The 20430-nt window shown below is 36.1% G+C and overlaps 8 protein-coding genes across 8 annotated transcripts; 3 read left to right on the forward strand and 5 right to left on the reverse strand.

Annotated features, from left to right (window-relative positions):
• Positions 1–199: 199 nt before the first annotated feature.
• Positions 200–1307, reverse strand: RO3G_01566 (uncharacterized protein; the record flags this gene model as incomplete). Its single annotated transcript, XM_067656157.1, has 5 exons — positions 200–213; positions 398–449; positions 494–599; positions 653–1121; positions 1280–1307. The coding sequence occupies 5 exons, from the start codon at positions 1305–1307 to the stop codon at positions 200–202; spliced, it is 669 nt and encodes a 222-aa protein (XP_067512258.1).
• A 1574-nt stretch (positions 1308–2881) lies between these two features.
• On the reverse strand, positions 2882–3932 carry RO3G_01567 (uncharacterized protein; the record flags this gene model as incomplete). Its single annotated transcript, XM_067656158.1, has 2 exons — positions 2882–3708; positions 3758–3932. The coding sequence occupies 2 exons, from the start codon at positions 3930–3932 to the stop codon at positions 2882–2884; spliced, it is 1002 nt and encodes a 333-aa protein (XP_067512259.1).
• Positions 3933–6119: 2187 nt separating this feature from the next.
• RO3G_01568 (uncharacterized protein) lies at positions 6120–7097 on the reverse strand (the record flags this gene model as incomplete). Its single annotated transcript, XM_067656159.1, has 3 exons — positions 6120–6171; positions 6221–6794; positions 6848–7097. The coding sequence occupies 3 exons, from the start codon at positions 7095–7097 to the stop codon at positions 6120–6122; spliced, it is 876 nt and encodes a 291-aa protein (XP_067512260.1).
• A 1014-nt stretch (positions 7098–8111) lies between these two features.
• RO3G_01569 (uncharacterized protein) lies at positions 8112–8572 on the reverse strand (the record flags this gene model as incomplete). The annotated part of the gene is made up of 3 exons (XM_067656160.1): positions 8112–8137; positions 8309–8459; positions 8504–8572. The coding sequence occupies 3 exons, from the start codon at positions 8570–8572 to the stop codon at positions 8112–8114; spliced, it is 246 nt and encodes an 81-aa protein (XP_067512261.1).
• Positions 8573–9982: 1410 nt separating this feature from the next.
• RO3G_01570 (uncharacterized protein) lies at positions 9983–10278 on the forward strand (the record flags this gene model as incomplete). Its single annotated transcript, XM_067656161.1, has 3 exons — positions 9983–10075; positions 10113–10215; positions 10244–10278. The coding sequence occupies 3 exons, from the start codon at positions 9983–9985 to the stop codon at positions 10276–10278; spliced, it is 231 nt and encodes a 76-aa protein (XP_067512262.1).
• Positions 10279–11041: 763 nt separating this feature from the next.
• RO3G_01571 (uncharacterized protein) lies at positions 11042–14819 on the forward strand (the record flags this gene model as incomplete). The annotated part of the gene is made up of 9 exons (XM_067656162.1): positions 11042–11044; positions 11102–11225; positions 11279–11420; positions 11474–11800; positions 11853–12181; positions 12274–12342; positions 12398–13508; positions 13558–14518; positions 14568–14819. 9 exons carry the CDS (start codon positions 11042–11044, stop codon positions 14817–14819), a joined length of 3318 nt encoding a protein of 1105 aa, XP_067512263.1.
• A 2211-nt stretch (positions 14820–17030) lies between these two features.
• On the forward strand, positions 17031–19645 carry RO3G_01572 (uncharacterized protein; the record flags this gene model as incomplete). Its single annotated transcript, XM_067656163.1, has 10 exons — positions 17031–17176; positions 17234–17360; positions 17411–17545; positions 17607–17793; positions 17863–18017; positions 18067–18262; positions 18321–18550; positions 18608–18928; positions 18988–19097; positions 19150–19645. 10 exons carry the CDS (start codon positions 17031–17033, stop codon positions 19643–19645), a joined length of 2103 nt encoding a protein of 700 aa, XP_067512264.1.
• Positions 19646–19858: 213 nt separating this feature from the next.
• Positions 19859–20420, reverse strand: RO3G_01573 (uncharacterized protein; the record flags this gene model as incomplete). The annotated part of the gene is made up of 5 exons (XM_067656164.1): positions 19859–19969; positions 20038–20090; positions 20138–20239; positions 20290–20323; positions 20388–20420. 5 exons carry the CDS (start codon positions 20418–20420, stop codon positions 19859–19861), a joined length of 333 nt encoding a protein of 110 aa, XP_067512265.1.
• Between the last annotated feature and the right edge of the window lie 10 nt (positions 20421–20430).

Genomic DNA, 20430 nt, shown 5'->3' on the forward strand with positions numbered 1-20430 from the left:
AGTGACTTGGACAACGATTTTACCCATCGATTGATTACTTTCGAGATACTTGTGAGCTTCAATAATGTCATCCCATTTGAATACTTTATCAACAAACAATTTCAATTTTCCATCTCCTTTTGCAAAATGATTTAAAACAGCATTGTTGTAGATTTCATTACGTAATCTTTGCTGATATTCTACAGTACGAGCACGAAGATTAGATCCAAGAATCTATAACAAAGTGAGTTAGACTGTATTCGTATCCAGTCATTGTTAGTTTTTTTTACGGTAATTCTCTTTCTCAAGATCATGCCAAGGTTAACACCATCCACCACAGGACCACTCATAAAGGCCAATATAACCATACGTCCATCCACAGCAACACTTTGCATATTTTGTTCCCAATAATCTTTACCAATGACATCAATAATAAGATGAACACCCTTTTTATCCGTCAATTTTTGGATCTACAGGACGAATGAGCTCAAGTCTGATCTTTATGCTAGTGTACCTCATCTCCCCACTTTTGAGTCTTGTAATTGATTCCTTTCGTAGCCCCGAGACTTTCACAGAACTTTACTTTTTCGTCAGAACCCACTGTGACATATACATTTTTACTATACAATCAACATCAGCCTCTTGTTGTTTTTTTTTTATCATCCAAATTTACGCTCCAGCATCTTTAGCTAATTGGATAGCAGCGATGCCTACACCCGAAGCTCCGGCATGAATCAATACATCCTCGCCCTTTTGTAATTGGCCAACAAAGAAAAGGGCTTGGTAAGCAGTGAACCATGTTTCAGGAATGGCAGCCGCTTCTTCAAATGAAAGTTTTTCAGGTTTGTGCATTGCCAAAGACTCTTCAATGACAGCAAACTCGGCATAGCCACCACCAGGCATCAAACCAAACACTTCATCCCCCAACTTGAATTGACTTACTATGTAGAAAGACATGTTAGAGAAAGCAGCCAGCTTGTCATGGAGACGCATACCCTTTTCACCGATCGCTTCCACCGTACCCGAGACTTCAACGCCCAGAATAGGACTTCCACCCGGAGGCACAGGGTATTTGCCTTCTCTTTGTACAATATCCATACGGTTTAAAGCAAAGCATTTGACCTGTTCTACTTTAATTATCCCTACGTAACAACAACAGTCATCTTCTTTTACCTTGACTAAAATTTCAGTAGCCTTTGGTACAGGTGTTTCATATTCACCCAAAGTAAGTTGAGAAGAGTCACCTGGAGCGACAAGACGCGTCAACAAGTCTCTATTTGATATACAATTATATCCTTACCGGGTTGCTTGACAAGAACAGCACGCATTATTTTTAGATAAAGAAAAAGAGAGAAAAAAAAAAAAAAAAAAAAAAGGTTTTTCTTTTTCCACTGAATTGCGGGTAGATATTTTTCCTTTGTGCATTGAATTTTTGTAATACAAAATAGCCATGGCATCGGAGTTTCCCGTGAACGAACCCCACCGAGGACCCAACGTGTTGGTTGCCGAGGATAAGAACAAAACGTAGCTGCTCCGTAATGACACTTTGAATGAATTTCTGACGGCAATACTTGACACCTTCATTCGACCCAGACACGCACAAAAAAAGGGGGAGGATATCATTTATTTTTTCAACCCGCACCACCTGTTGCCTAGACCCATGGACGACCGTATCTTTTTTTTTTTTTAATTTTTTATAAAGATTTCCCTTCACTGACACAGCCACGGGATTCATTCTCTTTGTACTCAATCCGCTTCACTCGGATAGCGATGACTCTCAAAAGCAAAAGGGCTGTCCAGTTTGATGGTTCAGTGAACCTTTTCTTTCTCTCCTTGATCCCAGTGGATGCCCTGCTCCATGTTATGAAAAAAGGTTGGATTCGGACGACAGGATGTCGACAAGACACCGCCCCTAGCGGTCATGTAACCACAAAAAGAATGGTTTCATTGTATTCAACAGTGACATGGAGCATCGTAAGCAGAGAGCTCCTTCTGGAGTTCCTTGTTGACATCCAAGCCAGGTCGTCTGTTCTAAGCAGTAGGGTCTGTGAGATTTCGATAGGCATCCGATGACCGTAGCCAGCAAGCGATGGCGTGTACACTTGGGATCATTTCATACTTATCAGTCCATCCACAGTGAGCTGCAGTAAAGATCTTTAAGGTTTGGACAACGCTTTCTTAAAAGTGGCTTTCTACCCTTCTTGTTTTTGAACGCAAGAGCACCGATCAAGGCTTTCTAGTGACAATGAATTCAAGCCTAGTGGTGGATGCGTTTGTGCTAAAGATGAAAAAGGTGCAATAGAGGGGCATGCATTAGCCACATGCTCGTGATTTTTCTTTTTTTTTTTGGGTTGAAGAAACCACTGCACTGCTTTTGTTGTCTCATGATCTGAAACAGTAGAGTTTACCAAGGAATTGAGTTTTTTAGCGATCGGATTGGATCACAGACCATGGGATGATGAGGATATGTCCTATTCAGTTTTAAAAGAATGGGTCGAAACCCATTTCCTGACGCGTGCATGTATTGGCTTCTCAAACCAACTGTTTGTAAAGGGTCATGTTTCATTCTTTCCGACGGCTGATTGTATCCGTCTGTTCTGTTGCCTTTTTTTTAGATTTTTGTTATTCAAGTCATGGATTGATAACGATGATTCTTGAACTTGCTTTTTATTTGATGGGATCTACCGTTTATTTACAGTGCGCGACTTGAAAACAGTTCATTTCATTAGTCATCCTCTGAGAATAAAATGGCAACCGCTGATGATTTCTGCCTGCTTCTTTTTTGGAGAGTGTTTATAACCTTTTAAGGAAAAAATAGACCAAAAAAAGATTCGCGGTTTGTGTTGTAGACTTGTTGAAATAATGATGACGCAAAAAGGATAAAAAGTTTGTTCTATTTTATTTACAATTCATAAGCTGGCAAGCCATCATTTAAATTAATGGTGTGATAAGAAGGCAATCGAATGCAACCCAAGTCCAATCCGATCGATTGCCAAGCATGTTCATACGCCGGCAAGTCCACTTCTTCTTCTACCCGACTATCGACGACCTCGATCGGTATAGCACTTCTTATCTCGGCCATCTGCCGGTGCTCAGTCACGACGGACAAGGTGAATTTTAATTTATGATAAATCTTAAAGTACACATTCTCAGCATCCACCTGGATCGCGCTGGGTGCACTTGGCACGGTGATCGTCTTTGATTTGTGCCAGTGTTGAGAGAAATCATCATCACAAAAGAACCGAATGATCCTTGACTGAGTCCGTGTGCCGCACAGGCCGTATTCTTTTAGAAAGCAAGACAAGTAACGGATCTGGATCGGTCGGTGGGGCACGAAGGAGAACTCGATCGGTATGTCTTGCCCACGACGGTAGGTGCGTTGGGGCAGGGTGATGGTATAGCTCAGTCGATCGGCCCAGGTGTTGGCGAGTCGGATGGGCATCGTCAAGAGATCCGTCCACGGTTGCCTTTGACGCATCACCCAGAGTTGCTTACGGTGAATCAGATTGGGTAAAAAGGCAGGTCGTTCGAGTGTCGCCTTGAGTTTATAAGAAAGTGAACCGAATGAGTTGATGTCGATGGATTCTGCCAGATGGCCTGGTAAGGCAAGTTCAAATGGATAAAGATAGGTGTCTGGTAAAAGCGTGTGATATTTCTTTTGGGGTGATAAAAAGGTCCACTGATGTTCAAAAATCACACCTTCTTTCTTTTGTGGCTGATAATGATTCCCTAAAGAGAGGATCTTGTGAATCCTACAAATTTCGGTTGTTTTACTTACGTTCGTTCCACTGTGTCTTCATTTTACCCAACAAATTCAAGTGAATCGATTTGACTCTGATGGCTTCTTTTGTATTCAACACGACATATCCTCTTAGTACACAACCGACTGATTCTTCTGGACTTCCTCTTATGACAAGCGTATCGTTTTCTAATTGAATTTTAAATTGATGCATAATATTGGATTTTCAGAAGAAATTGATAAAAAATAGTGGGATCTTTTAAAATGTTCAAGTTCCAATTTTGGGGGAAATGATTGGCGTTTTTTTTTTTTTTTTTTTTATGAAAGAAAGCCTAGTATTAATTTTTGTAAAAAAATAAAACCTAGTCCTTTACATGCCTCGATATGAATAAAGCATTATATATTAAAAAAAGTATAGTTTCTTTATTCAAGAATGTGTTAATAATAGCATTTGAATGAAGCATGATTATGTGTGATATTCTTTTATTTTTCCACATGCATAACAAATTTGTATAGCCCTACATCACATATTGACTATAGACTATGATAAATACCCTTCTTGATAAAGAAGAAAACAATCCCAATCAAAGTAGACTTTAGATCTAACTGTGAATTACATGTATTCGATCTACTCTTTATTAGATATAACTCAAAGAACCTTCAACAGTTGTGAATTTTATTTTTATAGTGATTATTAACACTAGTTTATTTAGTACACTAATTAAATTGTATCAATTCATACTAATACTAGATTTAAAACAAGTCATCATGAACATCATCAGCATGCATAAAAAATGAAATTGATAAAAAGTATGAGATTCCATGTTATCTAAGGACAGTTCATATCTCTGTTGGAATAACAGAATAAACTCTCGTTAGCTTTGATGATCAAAGAAAAAAGAATAGTAAAACGAATAGCAGTAGCAATAAAATGGCCTCTTTTGGAAAAGCAGTATCTACGAGCAGAAAACAAGCAAGACTTAGCATGATCCATCGATTATTATGAATTTCCTTCTACCCACCATGATGGCCTTTCAGAATACGGTCTATGCTCACAGCACAAGATGAAGAATAAACAAGTATTCTTTCAAATCTATTATTCACCATCGTGATCATTTTACGAATGGACTCTAGCAAAAAGCAGAGTAAACAGTAGTTCCTTGATACTCTCTCCATTCCCAGACATCCATCTAATCGAACGCGTGTGGATGCATTTGAAGTTAAAATTAACGGTTATGAGCAAAGGGCGTTTATGAACTATGGAAAGAATCAAAGCTAAGCGGAAAGCATTTGAAAAAAAAAATCTTATTCATAGCTTGATAGTATCCAAGTTGTAATAAAAGTTAAGATTGAGAATACTACTTTTCTCAAGACATAAGTTATAGAATAAGATGAGATACATACTATTTTGTAAAAAAAAAAAAAAAAAAAAAAAAAAAAAAAAAAAAAAAATTATATATACAAAAAAGGATGCATGGAATGTAAATACTATTAAAAGAAAACAGGTAGCATGAAGGGGTATGTACTCAACTTTTGAAAAAGCAAGATGCTAATTTTGGAAAACCATGTTTGGCATTTTGAGTAAAAAAAAGCATCAACTAAAGATTTCCCTCCGTTGATGTGAAGACCCTGGAGGCACTCGAAAAGATGTTTTTGTAATACCATCGAGGTTCTAGTGGAATCTGAATTGTATTCCTACTTTGCTCTAATCATTGGTTTTAAGCAACCTGTTACTTCCCTCTCATCTCATCCTCAATGATTTGTTCACTGAGCTAAAGTAATCAATTTCGATACTACCGATCTTCATTCAACACGTTAAGAGAATCCAAGAAAAGGAACACAGCTAACTCTTCTCCAACAAACTGGATTAGGATGATGAAAACCTCATTGTTTTTCCTACAAAACAAAGCAGTTGCGAGAGGCTTGATTCATATCGTCTCTCTCTCTATTGTAAATTAAATCTCCCCGTCCTAGTTTCTTTAATGTATGTAACTCACTATGTATGAAGGGAAGGAGGTGATTTCAAGTTAAAGTACAAAATTCACAAATCGTCAATGTCGCTTTGCCCCTTATGTATGCAGAAAATAGAATATCCGATATCATTTCACAGTTATCTACCTTAGTTGAATGTCTATTGATGGTTATAAAGAGACACGAGTAAACTTGTCATGATTATACCATGAGATAATTTTAAAAGACACAAGGTCTTTATTGAGGTTTGTTGGTTTAACACAAGTAATGGATCAATATTTATTCCAAAGTAAATTTATAACCAATGTGGTTCTTTTTTAAAAAAGAATCAATAACTCACATAAATTGGGACTATCTTTGGCTGTTTATGGTGTAGCAAAGTCATCTGTCTTTATTCATAAAAGGGAGAGAAAGTTGATTGAGTAAGAAATTAATGGATTGTTAAAAATGGAAGCGACAGCATTCCAAGTTTAGTGTGAGTACTATCAAAGCATATAAGTTTAGAGCATACATGATTAAAAGAGAACTTACAGGGTGACAAAAGAAGTAGAGGCAATAGTAGTCACCGGCTCATTTACGTAGATATGTGGGTGAGGATGATCGTGTGCATGCGCTTGAACGGTCTTAGTCTTAGTGTCAGTGAAATAAACATAATAATACTTTGTAGCCTGGGGCTGAATGTGTTCACCTACAATGTCATGTATACCATGTTCTCCTCTATTACCATGCTTCACGATCTTATCATTGTTCTTCCAGCTCTTGTCATCACGCTTCCAATCCCTGTTATCGTGCACTGAGTAGTCGTCTTCGTCATCTATATCCCCGTCGTCATCATCGTTACTACGTTTCCAACCGTCTTTCTTGTAAAAGCTTTCGACATGTTTCGTCAGACGAACAGCACCCGAACCACTGTCATTCGAGCTCTCTTTCACGCTGATCGTCACTTGGTGTTTACCCTTTTCAAGAGGAATGCTGACCTTACTGAACCCGTCCTCCTCAACGGCATCATCAGGCGTTTCAGCATACATGTCATCATCATCCTCTTCAGCCTCAGAGGTGGTTCCTATCACCTCACCATTATCCGAAATTTCATACACATCACCCCCTAAACCAAAAAAAAGTTAAACGTTTGACGGAGGCCCTACCCAGACAGTGTACCTTTCAAGAAATCAGTGACAAGGATGGCAGCAGGATACCTTAGCTCAAAGTAAAACGTACGATCCACCAACGTCTTTCCATCTTCTTTTTTCCAATTAAAAGTGACAAACTCATCTTTTAATCCCACAGCTTCATCCGAGGCCTTGAATTGGCCGAGGTCAATCGCCATGTTGGAAGTAGAGGATGCAGGTGCGGCCAGGACCAGATTGAGGGAGAGAAGACAAGAAGCGATAGCAAGTGAAAAAAGCATGGTTTCGTTTATCAAACAAAAAGAACAAGAACCTCCCCTCATTTATGCAACTTTGTCCTATGGCTTATATAATAAGTGGTGGGGAATGTATGTATCTATAATTTCTGTGTGGACTGGATTGAATATGTTTTTTTTTTAAAAACTTTATTTTATTATTGGCAAGTCGATTTATGTGACATGGCTTGACTATTTTTATGCTCATGAAAGCATGTTTTATGATACGCCGTGGGCGTCACTTGGGCGGCATGCTTACTGTTCCAAGTTCTGACAATAGGTGGAAGATATTTAGAAACGGGTGAATCAAATTGGAGTACTTTATGACATCGATAGCAAGGTGCAGTAAATAAATCATGATAACTCGAAAACCAATCCTATAAGCATACATGTGTTTAATGAACATCCATTTGCCCCATCCCATCATCTGTCATTTACCAAGATGTAGTAAAATGATTCTCTTGCAAAGAACATGGTCATATCCTCAAAGGCAACAGATGTCAAGAGGTTTAATTTTTGAAATATCAAATATTGAGAATCTTGCCAAATATGTTTCTATGTTCTTGTATTAAATGTGCTCCTTATTATCATTATCTTTACCTCTTCTTTAAGTCCTCTTATATCATGTTGATGAACCACTAATCGATTTGACGCACGCACATATTCTAATTCTAACTCTGCAATAAATCCTTTATGTACACAAATCTACCATCCTGTTAAGCGATATCTTAAAATTAGTGTGTTCATCACGCACCTTTAAATGGCATACTGTCCCTGAAAATGTTGATTGCTCTTCACGTTCAAAAGATATGGTAACCTTAGACGCTTGATCTTTATTTTGTGTTATCCATTCATTCGTGTATGTAGTAAAAAATGATTCACTATATAGATTTAGTATTTAACAATAGCAATCGGTTGCTTACATTGATATCGGGTTATTATCAAATACAATAGAAGACAATTGTTTATAAGCATAATCTGCTTTATCTTTTACTGAAGATCCAATTTCTTTTCTTGTAGTCATCTTTTGATTTCCTTCTTTTTCACTATGACAAAATATGAGTAAAAAGGAGCTTCTTGTATAATAACACACCTTTTCATTGCATTCCAATCAAATTCATCTTCAACTGTTTTCGATTGAACATATTCCAGTACATCTATTCTGCCGTCTTAATTCTCTTCCTCCATTCTTATTCATGAACAATCACACAATTTACCTTTTATTTTTTCGCTTTCAGTTCCTAAGCTAATTAACTCTTGTTTTAAGCGTTTAATGCGTTCACTAAAAGCCTGTACATGATTAGGTCCCTTTTGTTCTTGTTCAACAAGTTGTACGAATTGTTTTAAAGCCGCTCGAAGATTCGATACCTAAAATCAAATTAGGACGTATAGTGCATTTATATGAGATTTACTTGTTGAAGCGCTTGATCGATTTGTGAAATGTCCCTTTCAATCGTTGCAGGATCTCGTGTGGTTGTCATTAGATTGAGTATAAAAAATATGCCTGAATTTTTTTTTAAAAAAGTCGGTTATTAAACTTTATGAATTTCTTTAGCATAAAAATCAATACATGTAGATAAACAAATACGGATATGTGTGCATAACTATCTCTTTCATTGAATACAGCAAATATAATGAGTGGCAGAGTAATGATACCATCGTGCTATCAAAACTTGTCCTTTTTTAATTAAATCTCTATTAGTCTTTTGTATCCTTGGTGACGTTGTGACTTTATTTATTTGGATCCAGTCAGCACAAGTATCCATGGTTTTTTTACTAGATATACGCACTGGAATTTTTTCACGTCTCATTTCTATATTTTCCACATACATATTTTTGATTTGCACACAAAGTTGTTACTGGTAACCTGTTTGTGCTAGCTATACAGAGGTTTATATAAAGAAAAACGCCGGATGAAGCTTCCTTTGTTTAAACTGGCCGTCAAACATTTTAAGTTTGCTAAGAAAAAGCCAGAATCAGATAAAAAAAAAAAGCCAAAGAGCAACACATTTATTTTTAAAGCTCTTTCTTTTTTAGTTTAGCTTCCTTAGTTTAAGCATGGAAAATCGTATCAGCACCTTTCGCAGCAACAATTGTGAGCTACTTTTGATGCTTATGCACAGCTTTCAAATCACAATTACAAAGTTCACGTAGCTCAGGCAAATTTTAACGCGTTTTTTTCAGGAAGAGGATCTTGATTGATTGGTGATGAGCTCATACGTTCTACATGTTCATCAAAACTTTATAATCTAAAGTCCTCATTCGTTATTTAAAAAGCATGGGTAATGATCACTACGCAACTCTACCAATAGCGACAAAAAGGTCAACTTGTGATAAAGGAATAGCAATGATACAGAACCAATCTGTTTAAAGTGCTTAAGCCCTTATAGTTCAGTACCTGATTCACATAAACGTTTTTCAAATACTCTTTCCTCATCGTCTAAAAGTCGTGATTGTGGCCCTGCTATCCGCGCAGTTTCCAATGTCTTATCATTATCCGAATCTGATAAAGAAAAATTGCAGACGGCAGAACTTGATGATGAGTATGTATTATTCATATCTGAAAATAAAAAGAAGTACAGCATGGTACCTTTGTTGACAATGACTGAAAATTTACTTGCCAAACAACTATCTGATGAATGAAAATTGTCATTGGATCTGAATGTACAAACTGATACCTCAACCCACGGACAGTCAAACGTTCACAGTCTTTTCCACAACATCATTTTAACATGCTCAATACTCCGCCATTTAAATTAAGAGTAACATTGAATTAGAGAAAATGTATGTACTGCCCTCCTCCAGTACTGAGATACCGTTAGTCAAAGGGTTAGTAGCACACGTATTGTATATGCAAAAAGCACAAGCTTAGACTAAAAAAAGATCAAATAATGAAGTTAAAAATTGGAATATCCGTGTCAAATTTACTCAATGTATCTAGCATTCGGTTGGCTAAAAATACAAATAATAATATACAGAGATTGGTACAGACCCCATAGTATATGGACACTGTATGATTAGGATTCATCACAGCAACTGGATTCGCCTGCACAAACCGACTCTAGTTTGTTTTATATAATTGCTTCATGTGTAATATGGCATGCTAGTTTTGAAAAAATTAAAAGTAGATTAAATTAATAACATGTATGAAGGCTTAAAGGATGGTGCATTAAAAACATGGCTTTAGATACATAAAGTTGAACTGGTGATAAGTATTATAAATGGTATTTCACTCGGCAACTTATTGCATTAATTGACTGATAAACTGTCAGACTTGATCGAATTAGTAGACAAGCATTTTAAAGTATATTTATTTACACTAATAGTTCTTTTTTTTTTATTATCCACTGATTCTGTTTTTATTTTATATTCTTTATAAATAAAATTCTATTGAAAATGACGCTAAGACGATATGTCTTTAAAGAAAGGTGCACAAATATATTTTAAGCGATGATTTGGAATTATGTTAGCTTAAACAAAGGAAGTTTTATCCAATGCTTTTCTTATATAAACCTCTGTATAGCTAGAACAAACAGGTTATCAGTAATAGCCTTACGTGCAAATCAGATATGTATGCGCAAAATTGACTGGACACATCTTTTGACACGGCTTAAACCCACGAACTAGCAAGCAGAAAATGATCATGGAGATTGGAATCAGTATCGTCAGACGATAGACTAATTCAGCAGAAAGAAGTTAACCATTTCACAAAGAGACTTTGCCTGTAAAATTGATTGGACAAATGTGTAAAAAATTAAAAGCAATATGCCAAACAGAAGTGGAAAGACGTAAAAAAAATATAATTAAGGCGCAAAAAAAAAAATTAGTGCGTAAATTTAGTAGAAAAAATCAATATTTGCAAGTATTGCGTGTTTAAACCTTCAAGGCTTTTTTCTTTCCCTTTTTTTATTTTTGCCCTTTTTTTTTCTGTGTGCGTGCCTTTAAATAAAATGGTAAAAAAAAAAATACATAAAACGATAAAGGAAGACAAAAACTTATAAAAGACATAGAATGAGGATCGACAGCAATCACCTGTTTTGGAGAAACCATTATCTCCTCCACCTTATGATAATGATAAGGTTATGACAGAAGCTGAAATACCTCCTCCTCCTTCACTTTCTGTTATCGAAGATTGTAAATGGATACATGCATCATTATAGTAAAGAAACTAATTTATACCCGTATAGACGAAGAAATTGCTAAAAAAGACATGCCACCCATTGAAGAAGAAACAATTGAATTCAAGTGCGTTCATTGGAATGTGACTGATTGGAACAAACTAGATCACCGTGTATTAGGTCCAGTCTTTCAAGCAGGTGGACACGACTGGTAAACCGAAAGCCATTTGCATATACAGCAATCAACTCATATATATTCATTAGGAATGTGCTCATGTTTCCAAGAGGAAATAACCAGACCAAAGCCGTTTCCATTTATCTTGACTTGACTAATGCTAAGTCAACAATTCAGCCTGAAGAATATGCCTGCGCACAGTTCATTATCTGCCTTTCTAAACCCTCGGATCCTACTCGCTTTGTATCCTTGGCTGCGCATCATCGATTCACGAGTGAAGAAAGTGATTGGGGATTTACCAGTTTTGTAAGTTTTGAGAATTTACAAAATTATATCGAACAAGAATCAGTTCGCGTGACAGTGATAGTACGTGTGGTAAAGGATGCCACTGGTATTCTTTGGCATAATTTTGTAAAGTAAGTATCGTCATACTTACCTGCATTACTGGATTGCTCAACTTTTTATTAGTTATGATTCCAAGAAAGTAACGGGTTACGTTGGGCTTCAAAATCAAGGCGCTACCTGTTATATGAACAGTTTGTTTCAGTCTCTTTACTTTACCAATTCATTTAGAAAAGCAGTCTATCAAATACCAACAGAGAATGATCAACCAACCAAGAGTATTGCACTGGCTCTTCAAAGAGTATTCTATAATCTGCAGTTCTTGGATACAGCTGTAGGTACAACAGAGTTAACAAAGTCATTTGGTTGGGATTCTTTGGAGGCCTTTAGACAACATGACGTACAAGAATTTAATAGAGTGTTGCAAGACAATCTCGAAATTAAAATGAAGGCAAGTACAAACTTATTACATATGACATCATATACCAACTTATTAGAACCATATAGAATACACCTGCAGATGGCGCTATCAAAAACCTATTTGTAGGTAGAATGAAGAGCTACATTAAATGTATCAACGTTGATTATGAATCTTCTCGAAGTGAGGATTATTACGGTAAGTAGTATAGCTTTGATTCAAGAACAAAGGAAAGTTAATAATAAAATGACAGATATTCAATTAAACGTCAAGGGATGTAAAAATCTCGAAGATTCCTTTAAAGATTACATTACAGAAGAAACCTTGGAAGGTGAAAATAAATACATGGCAGAAGGATACGGACTTCAAGATGCTAAGAAGGGTGTCATTTTTGAAAGCTTTCCTCCCGTTCTCCATTTACAACTCAAACGCTTTGAATATGACATGATGCGCGATATGATGGTCAAGATCAACGACCGACACGAGTTCCCACTTGAAATTGATCTCGAACCTTATCTTGCTGCTAATGCAGACCGATCCGGCGGCCACAATTATGTTTTGCATGGCGTTCTTGTTCACAGTGGCGATTTGACAGGTGGGCATTATTTTGCATTTGTTAAGCCTGAAAAGAATGGCAAATGGTTCAAGTTTGACGATGATCGTGTTATTCCAGCCACACTCAAGGAAGTCCTTGAAGAAAACTATGGTGGTGAGCAGACAGGAATGCAGGGACTTAATATGCGTGGACGTCTGATGAACCGATTCACTAATGCGTACATGTTGGTTTATATTCGTGAATGCATGATGGACGAGATCCTTTCGCCAGTAACGGAGACCGATATTCCTAAGCATCTGATCACGCGTATTGAAGAAGAGAAACGTATATTGGAAATCAAGAGAAAGGAAAAGGAAGAACAGATGTATTATATGAAGACTCTCCTAGCCACCAGTGAATCCTTCAAGGCCAACCGCGGTTTCGACTTTGCTGATTTTGATGAACGTAACGCTCCTCAGAACGGCATTTTGGTCTCTCGCGTCCGTAAAGATCAGACATTTGGCGCCTTTAAGGCTGACATAGCCAAATGGCGTGGGATTGCTGAGAATGAATTTAGATTATGGTTGTTAGTCAACAGACAGAACCGAACAGTTCGTCTAGATATGCCTATTCCCGACGAAGAGGCCAACTCGACCTTGGATGAGGTACGCCAACGATATGCTACCAATCAAGCTACGTTGAGGTTTTATCTCGAAGAGGCTTCTTTCCATGAAAATGATGTACCAGTTTTTCCTCCTTCTCCTCAAGTAGGTTCACCTTTTGCCTTGATCTTTATCAAAGCATTTTCTCCTGAATATCAAAGCTTGCAGTAAGTTACATAATCTCTTAAAATTATCCTTCTCACATTTATATTATAGGGGAATGGGACATATCTATGCACCCAAGGATGCCAAAATTCAATCAGTTGTCGGCAAATTAAAAGAAATTGCCAGATTAGAAGAATCTAACGATATTTTGGTGTATGAAGAAATCAAACCCTCAATGGTAGACAGGATTGATCTCAACATCACTTTCACTCAAGCCGAGCTTCAAGATGGTGATATTTTATGTGTTCAAAGAAACTTGACAGCCGAAGAGCAAGAAACTATTTTGCAAAATGGTGGCCAAGTCACGGTAGACAAATATCTTGAATATGAACTGGGTAAGCTCTTGGTTACCTTTGCACCTCGATTTGAAGATGATGAATCACCTGAATTGGAATTACTGCTTCATCGAGACATGAATTACGAACAAGTGGCTGCCTGTCTGGCGGGTGAACTTAAGGTATCCCCTGACAGATTACGCGTGATTAATCCATATTATCAAGGCAAGGTGCCTCAAAAACGATTTGATGGTCAAAAGCTCGGAAAGGTCCTCTCCAGTGGATTTAACAACAACCAAGGAGGCGGGCGATTCCGCTTGCTGTATGAAAAGTTGGAGATGAGCTTGGATGAGATCGAGTCAAGATGCATGGTCACTGTCACAGTATGTACGCCGACATTAAAAGATCAACAGGTGGTGGAACTTTTGCTGTCCAAGGAAAGCACGATGAAGGATTTATTAGAAGCGCTGGTAGCCAAAGATGTCTCATTTGAATCCCAGTCTGGTACAAGACGCGTTCGTATCTTTGATACCCTGCACGGTAAATTCCATCAAGAATATGATGAATTGAGTTGGAAAGCAGCTGTTTCAGAAAGACCCTTTTTAAAAGTTTATGCAGAGGAGGTGCCTGAGGAAGAGATGAACATGACAGAGCAAGATTGCTTTATTGACGTTTTCCACTTCCAAAGAATAACAAATCATACACACTCTGTTCCATTTAAATTTGTTTTGAAAGCAGTAAGTTGATATGCAATTTAGATCTTTTCTTTACTGACATATTATTTAGGGCGAGAAATTGGAAGATACCAAAAAAAGACTTCAAGCGAGAACAGGATTAGAAGATAAAGAATGGAATAAGGTCAAGATTAATATTGTGTCTGAAGATGAATTAGAAGTCAACTTGGTGAGCGATGATCAAGAAGTTTTATTTACTGCTTCTCGTCCTTATCAACAAGGCGACAGGATTGGATTGGATTATATTGACAAGAGTACAAAAATGGATAGAAATGGTTCTGGTGCAATTTTCATAAGAGGCTAAATAAATTTTGTTACCAATTTATGCGTAAATTAATAACATTTTTGTTCCTGCATAAGATTCTTAAAAAATAAAAACATAGTTTAATTCTTTAAATCAACCCTTATTTATGCATTTTTTTATGACACTGAATTAATACAAAGAGACAAAAAATATCTTTAGAGACACTCTACAACTTGAAGCAAAGGATAAAATAGCTTGTACAGAGACAAGTACGAAAACTTGAAGATCTCAATATGCACTGAGAATGTCAATTGGAAAGGATAGAGTCCAAACATGAACAAGAGTAGCAAGAATCAAATTTACATTCTGATCGGCCCCCTTTGTTAAATCATTCGCTGTGCCTTGCTTGTGATCATACTGTGTTAAAATACAACGTAACTTCGCGGGATATCACTGAAGGCACCTTCAGAAAGACAAGATAAATGATCATGTATGTAAGTACACAGGGTTGGGTATTTCTGGAAAAAAATATCAAGAGACATTTTGCTTTCATAAAGAAGTACGTAAAGTAAGATGATCAAAAGGTTGGCTTTAGGGCAATAAAGTAAAATTTTTTTTTGATAACTTTCAGAATCCATTATTAGTTTCTTGTAAATCATTTATAGTTTTACTTTTATATTTCACTGGGCATTTTGGTTTTGGTACAGTATTTAAAGGTGAAGCCTTTAGCTAAGGCAAAATTGAAAGAATTCAACAGAATACTTCATCCTATAAGCCAAATCACTAATAGCAATAGTTTTGTTTGAATTTGGTACTTTCTTTTGGAGGTTGTTGCATTTTATAGGATACTACTAACAAAGGCGGTCATTTCTTCATTACTAACAAATGATTATTCATCCTTGTGATCTTTTGACAGGCCGATAAAGTCAATCATAATAAAAATACTGACATTGAATGTTTTGATATGGCTTATCACAGCTAAAAGTAAGCTTATAGAAAGAGATTCAGCAAAAACTTTCTATATTTCCTTCTTCTCTAATGGTATAGAGAGTGTCTCAAGATGTTGAGAAAAGCAAATTGTTTTTGAACCACCAAAATACGCATGCAGATATATACATATATACATTCATGTATTATTAAAATAAACATAATTAATATCATTTTTATTGGTAATTGTTTTTTATAACCTAGTTTTCTCACCATCTTTTCGTTTCAACTTTCTTAGACGCCTTTAGTTTATACTTTTTTTTTTTCAATATTTCAGACAAATGCCGCAATTTGAATAGCATCTTGTTATTACTAGAAAATCTTTATTTACAAGTAACAAACAAATGTAAAATTTACTTTCGTAAAGCTGGTAGTCAAATACTATCAAAAAAAGAAAAAAAAAATGTCTCATAATATACAATTGCCAGTTTCGTTTTGATATAATCCGCATCTTTGCCTATTTTTTTTTTTACATAAAGCTGTGAAGATTCTAAGGCTCTTGTTATCAAAATATCTAGTATAAAAAATAGTAATACGAAATATACATACGTACATTTACGTTTTTGTAGTTATAAATGGCATTACTATGAAAATTGAAAGATATTTATACCTCAATTATAAACCTCATACCCTAAACCACTGAGTCTACACGTGGAAAAGAATGAATAAGTCGGATAAAACGATCTTACAATATATAGCTATTATCCAAAATTGTTTAACTGGCTTTATTTATTTTATGTCTGTTTGCAAAGGTGCTTGTGTATGTGACGATTCAAGAGCACAATATACAACGATAGAATGTATATCGTAAGGCTTTTATTCTAGTATTAGATGCTAGAGCCGGATCAGCGAAATTAGCCAAATAGCATATGTCTACACCCCAATATCTCTTATTTTCATAAAGAGTCTTGTCATATTTTTATCATTAAAATCCTTACAATAGAAAATGCAAACAACTTATTCACAAGAAATTATAGTACTCAAATACTCTTTGAATAGCGTAATATTTCAAGTCGCAAAGTTACCATATCCTCAATAGATAAATTCCACCTGTTTATACAGTGCTCACAATGCTAACTCACCGTTTATAAATTCGTTATCTATTTAAAAGAGGCGCTAACCAATACATAAGCATTGTGAACACCGAATCTAACACTTAAGTCCCCAAAAAATATTTTTTTCATTAATTTATCCCGACAGGCTGTAAACACGAAAAAAAGATTGTGTGACTAGTTCATAAAAAATTATCGCGTTTTTTGGTGTTTCTTTTTCCAAACATTCATTATGGCAGCTTTAGGCTGGGATCAAGGGCAAGTCTATTCTACCGCTTCCGTTCCAGGACAGACACAAGTTAATTCACACTCTGAAATTACAAGCTTATTTTATGGATTCATTCAAAATTATCGCTTAAACAACAACTTTATCTATAGGTACAAAAATGACGGCTTCCCCTTTTTTTGCAAATGATAACTTACATCATAAAATAGAGATCAACTTCAAGAAAACATTTTGACTCAACAATACTTTATAGAAGTCGACATGTTGGACTTGATTGGTTACAACCCAGATCTTGCAAACAATTTGAAAAACTCTCCAGCAGAATTTTTACCACTTGTAAAAGATATATTTTATAAGAAGTTGTTTATTGACCCTTTATGTTTTAGTTTGAGAATGCAGTCAAGGAATCTGCTAAGCGTATTTTGTATGCTAACCCCAATAATATCAATAACATTGACGTTCCTGATTGTCAAGTCATGTTAAAATCAAACGAGAATGTTGTTCACATTCGTGATTTAAACGTAAAAAGAAAAAGCAATTACAATATCAATAACCGTAATCTAAAGTGCATTCTTTCGATAGTCTGAATACATGGGTAAACTTGTTCGTATTCCTGGTATCGTCATTGGCGCTTCTACCCTCAGTTCAAGAGCCACTCAAGTAACAGCAATGTGTCGATCTTGTATGACAACCAAAGTGATTCCAATCAAGGGTGGATTTTCTGCGATCTCCTTGCCCAGAAACTGTGATAGTACAAGCGCTGATGGTGGTAAAAACAACTGTCCAATGGATCCTTTTGTAATTGTACACGACAAGTGTAAGTTTGTGGATTCACAAGTGATCAAGTTGCAAGAGGCTCATGATATGGTGCCTGTGGGTGATTTGCCTCGTCATACTATCTTAAATGCCGATCGATGGCTTACCAATCGAGTAGTACCTGGTATGCGTGCTGTTATCATGGGTATTTACTCCATCTATCAAAGCAAAGCAGCTGTAGGTTTTGATTAAAAAAGATATTTTTGTGTACTTATTATCATATTAGAAAACACCAGGTACAGCTGCAGTTAGAACACCATACATTCGAGTCGTTGGTCTTGAAGTCGATCAGCACAATAACGGTCGTGGAAAGCCTCATTTTACAGATGCTGAAGAAGAAGAATATATCAGAATGTCTCGTCAACCTGATTTGTATGAAACATTAGCTAGTAGTCTTGCTCCATCTATTTTCGGCAATGAAGGTACATAAAAAGTATTGAGAACTTAGAAAATGCTCTAACATACATCTTTGCGTATTAGATATTAAAAAATCTATTATTTGCTTATTATTTGGTGGGTCAAAGAAAATTCTTCCTGATGGTATGAGATTAAGAGGTGATATCAGTGTTTTGCTACTTGGTGATCCTGGTACTGCTAAATCTCAATTATTGAAGTTTACAGAAAAAGTAGCTCCCATTGCCGTCTATACATCTGGTAAAGGTAGCAGTGCTGCTGGTTTAACTGCCTCTGTCATTCGTGATCCTAGCACAGTAAGTGGTTAAGACTATATGTACAACCAAATTCTGATGCAATTTCTTTGTTTATAGCGTGATTTTTATTTAGAAGGAGGCGCGATGGTTTTAGCAGATGGTGGCGTCGTATGTATTGATGAATTCGACAAAATGCGTGATGAAGATCGTGTGGCTATACACGAAGCCATGGAACAACAAACAATCTCTATTGCCAAGGCTGGTATTACTACTATCTTGAACTCTCGTACATCTGTCTTGGCTGCTGCTAATCCTGTATTTGGTCGATATGATGATATGAAAAGTGCAGGTGAAAATATTGATTTTCAGACAACTATCTTGTCTCGTTTTGATATGATCTTTGTTGTTAAGGATGAACACAGTGAAAATCGCGATATGGTAAAAATATAAAAAAGGAAATACAAAAATCCGAGGAAACTAAAAAAGTAGCCTATTAGTCCATTGCTAGACACGTATTGAATGTTCACATGAATAAACAAACTCAAGATGCTGTGATGGGAGAAATTGATTTAGAGAAAATGAAGGCATATGTCAACTACTGTAAAGCGTAAGTATCAGCATCAATAAATTAAAAAGTACATAAACTAATTTATTTGTAGTAAATGTGCTCCTCGATTAACACAACAAGCCGCCGAAAAGTTGAGTAGTCATTTTGTTTCCATTCGAAAGGAACTTAAAGAAACCGAGAGAGATACACAACTTAGATCAACTATCCCTATTACTATCAGACAGTTAGAAGCCATCATTCGTATATCTGAATCCTTGGCCAAGATGACGTTGTCCCCTTATGCTACTGAAAAACATGTTGATGAAGCGCTTCGTCTTTTTAAGTACTCTACAATGGATGCTGTACAAAGCGGTGGTGCAGATGGTATGACACGCGAAGATGTGATGCAAGAAGTTTCCTTGATTGAGGCAGAGGTTTTAAAGCGATTACCTGTTGGCTCACAAACCCGAGTTGCAGCCATTAAAAGCGATCTTTTACAAAGAGGTTATTCAGAAGCTGCCATCATGAGAGCATTGACTATTCTTCAACGTCGAGAAGTGCTATTAGTTAGAGGCCAAGGAAAAATTGTTCTTAGACAAGGCGTTTAAATATTATTTTATTAATTCTTTTTCTGTACATAAAGAAAAAAAGTCGGATTCTATATCATTAAAGCATTATTTAACAAAAAGTGTATGTTTTCTTTTTTACATGTAGGTATCATAGGATTTTTCTGTAGAAAAATAACAAACTTCTAATTTTATTATGAACCAGACCATGGAATACGATATAACTATTTGAAAAAGCCAAAAGTATTGCAACATTTAATCTTTTGGGCAAGTTTTACAGTCTTGTTCTTGTTGCTGCTCTTTCTCTTTTTTATCAGAGTGACCCAAAGCTTTTTTGGGTGCAATTACATCTCTTACGAGTTGTTTCTATATGATGAGTATAAGTTTCTTTTTTCTTCTTCTTGCTATATAATCGTTATTATTGTACACTTTACCAACTCTTTTAATTCTGGGAAACTTTTTTTTTCTTTACGATCCCAAACCACAACTTGAAAAAAGATGAGTAAAAGAGATTACTGAATTCTTTCAACCTACCAGCATCAGCGGTTACTTTAAAGACACCAACATCACTTGGTATCAACGCGAGCTCACCAATTTCATTTTCAAAAGTGGTCAGTAATTCTTGACCCATCCAAGCTATTGTTATCTGTAAGTCATTGTTTGTTACTTTGTGAATCTCTCTTTACCTGCACGCATCATCCATCGACACTTTGGACAATACTAATATTTAAATTTTTTGAACATACTGTTTTATTGCTGTGTTTTCCTTTTTTGTATATGGTACCTCAATTGAGACACGAGGCTTGTTATTTGACATTTATTATTTA

Source organism: Rhizopus delemar, genomic scaffold (assembly GCF_000149305.1).
Source record: "Rhizopus delemar RA 99-880 supercont3.1 genomic scaffold, whole genome shotgun sequence".
NCBI lineage: Eukaryota > Fungi > Mucoromycota > Mucoromycetes > Mucorales > Rhizopodaceae > Rhizopus > Rhizopus delemar.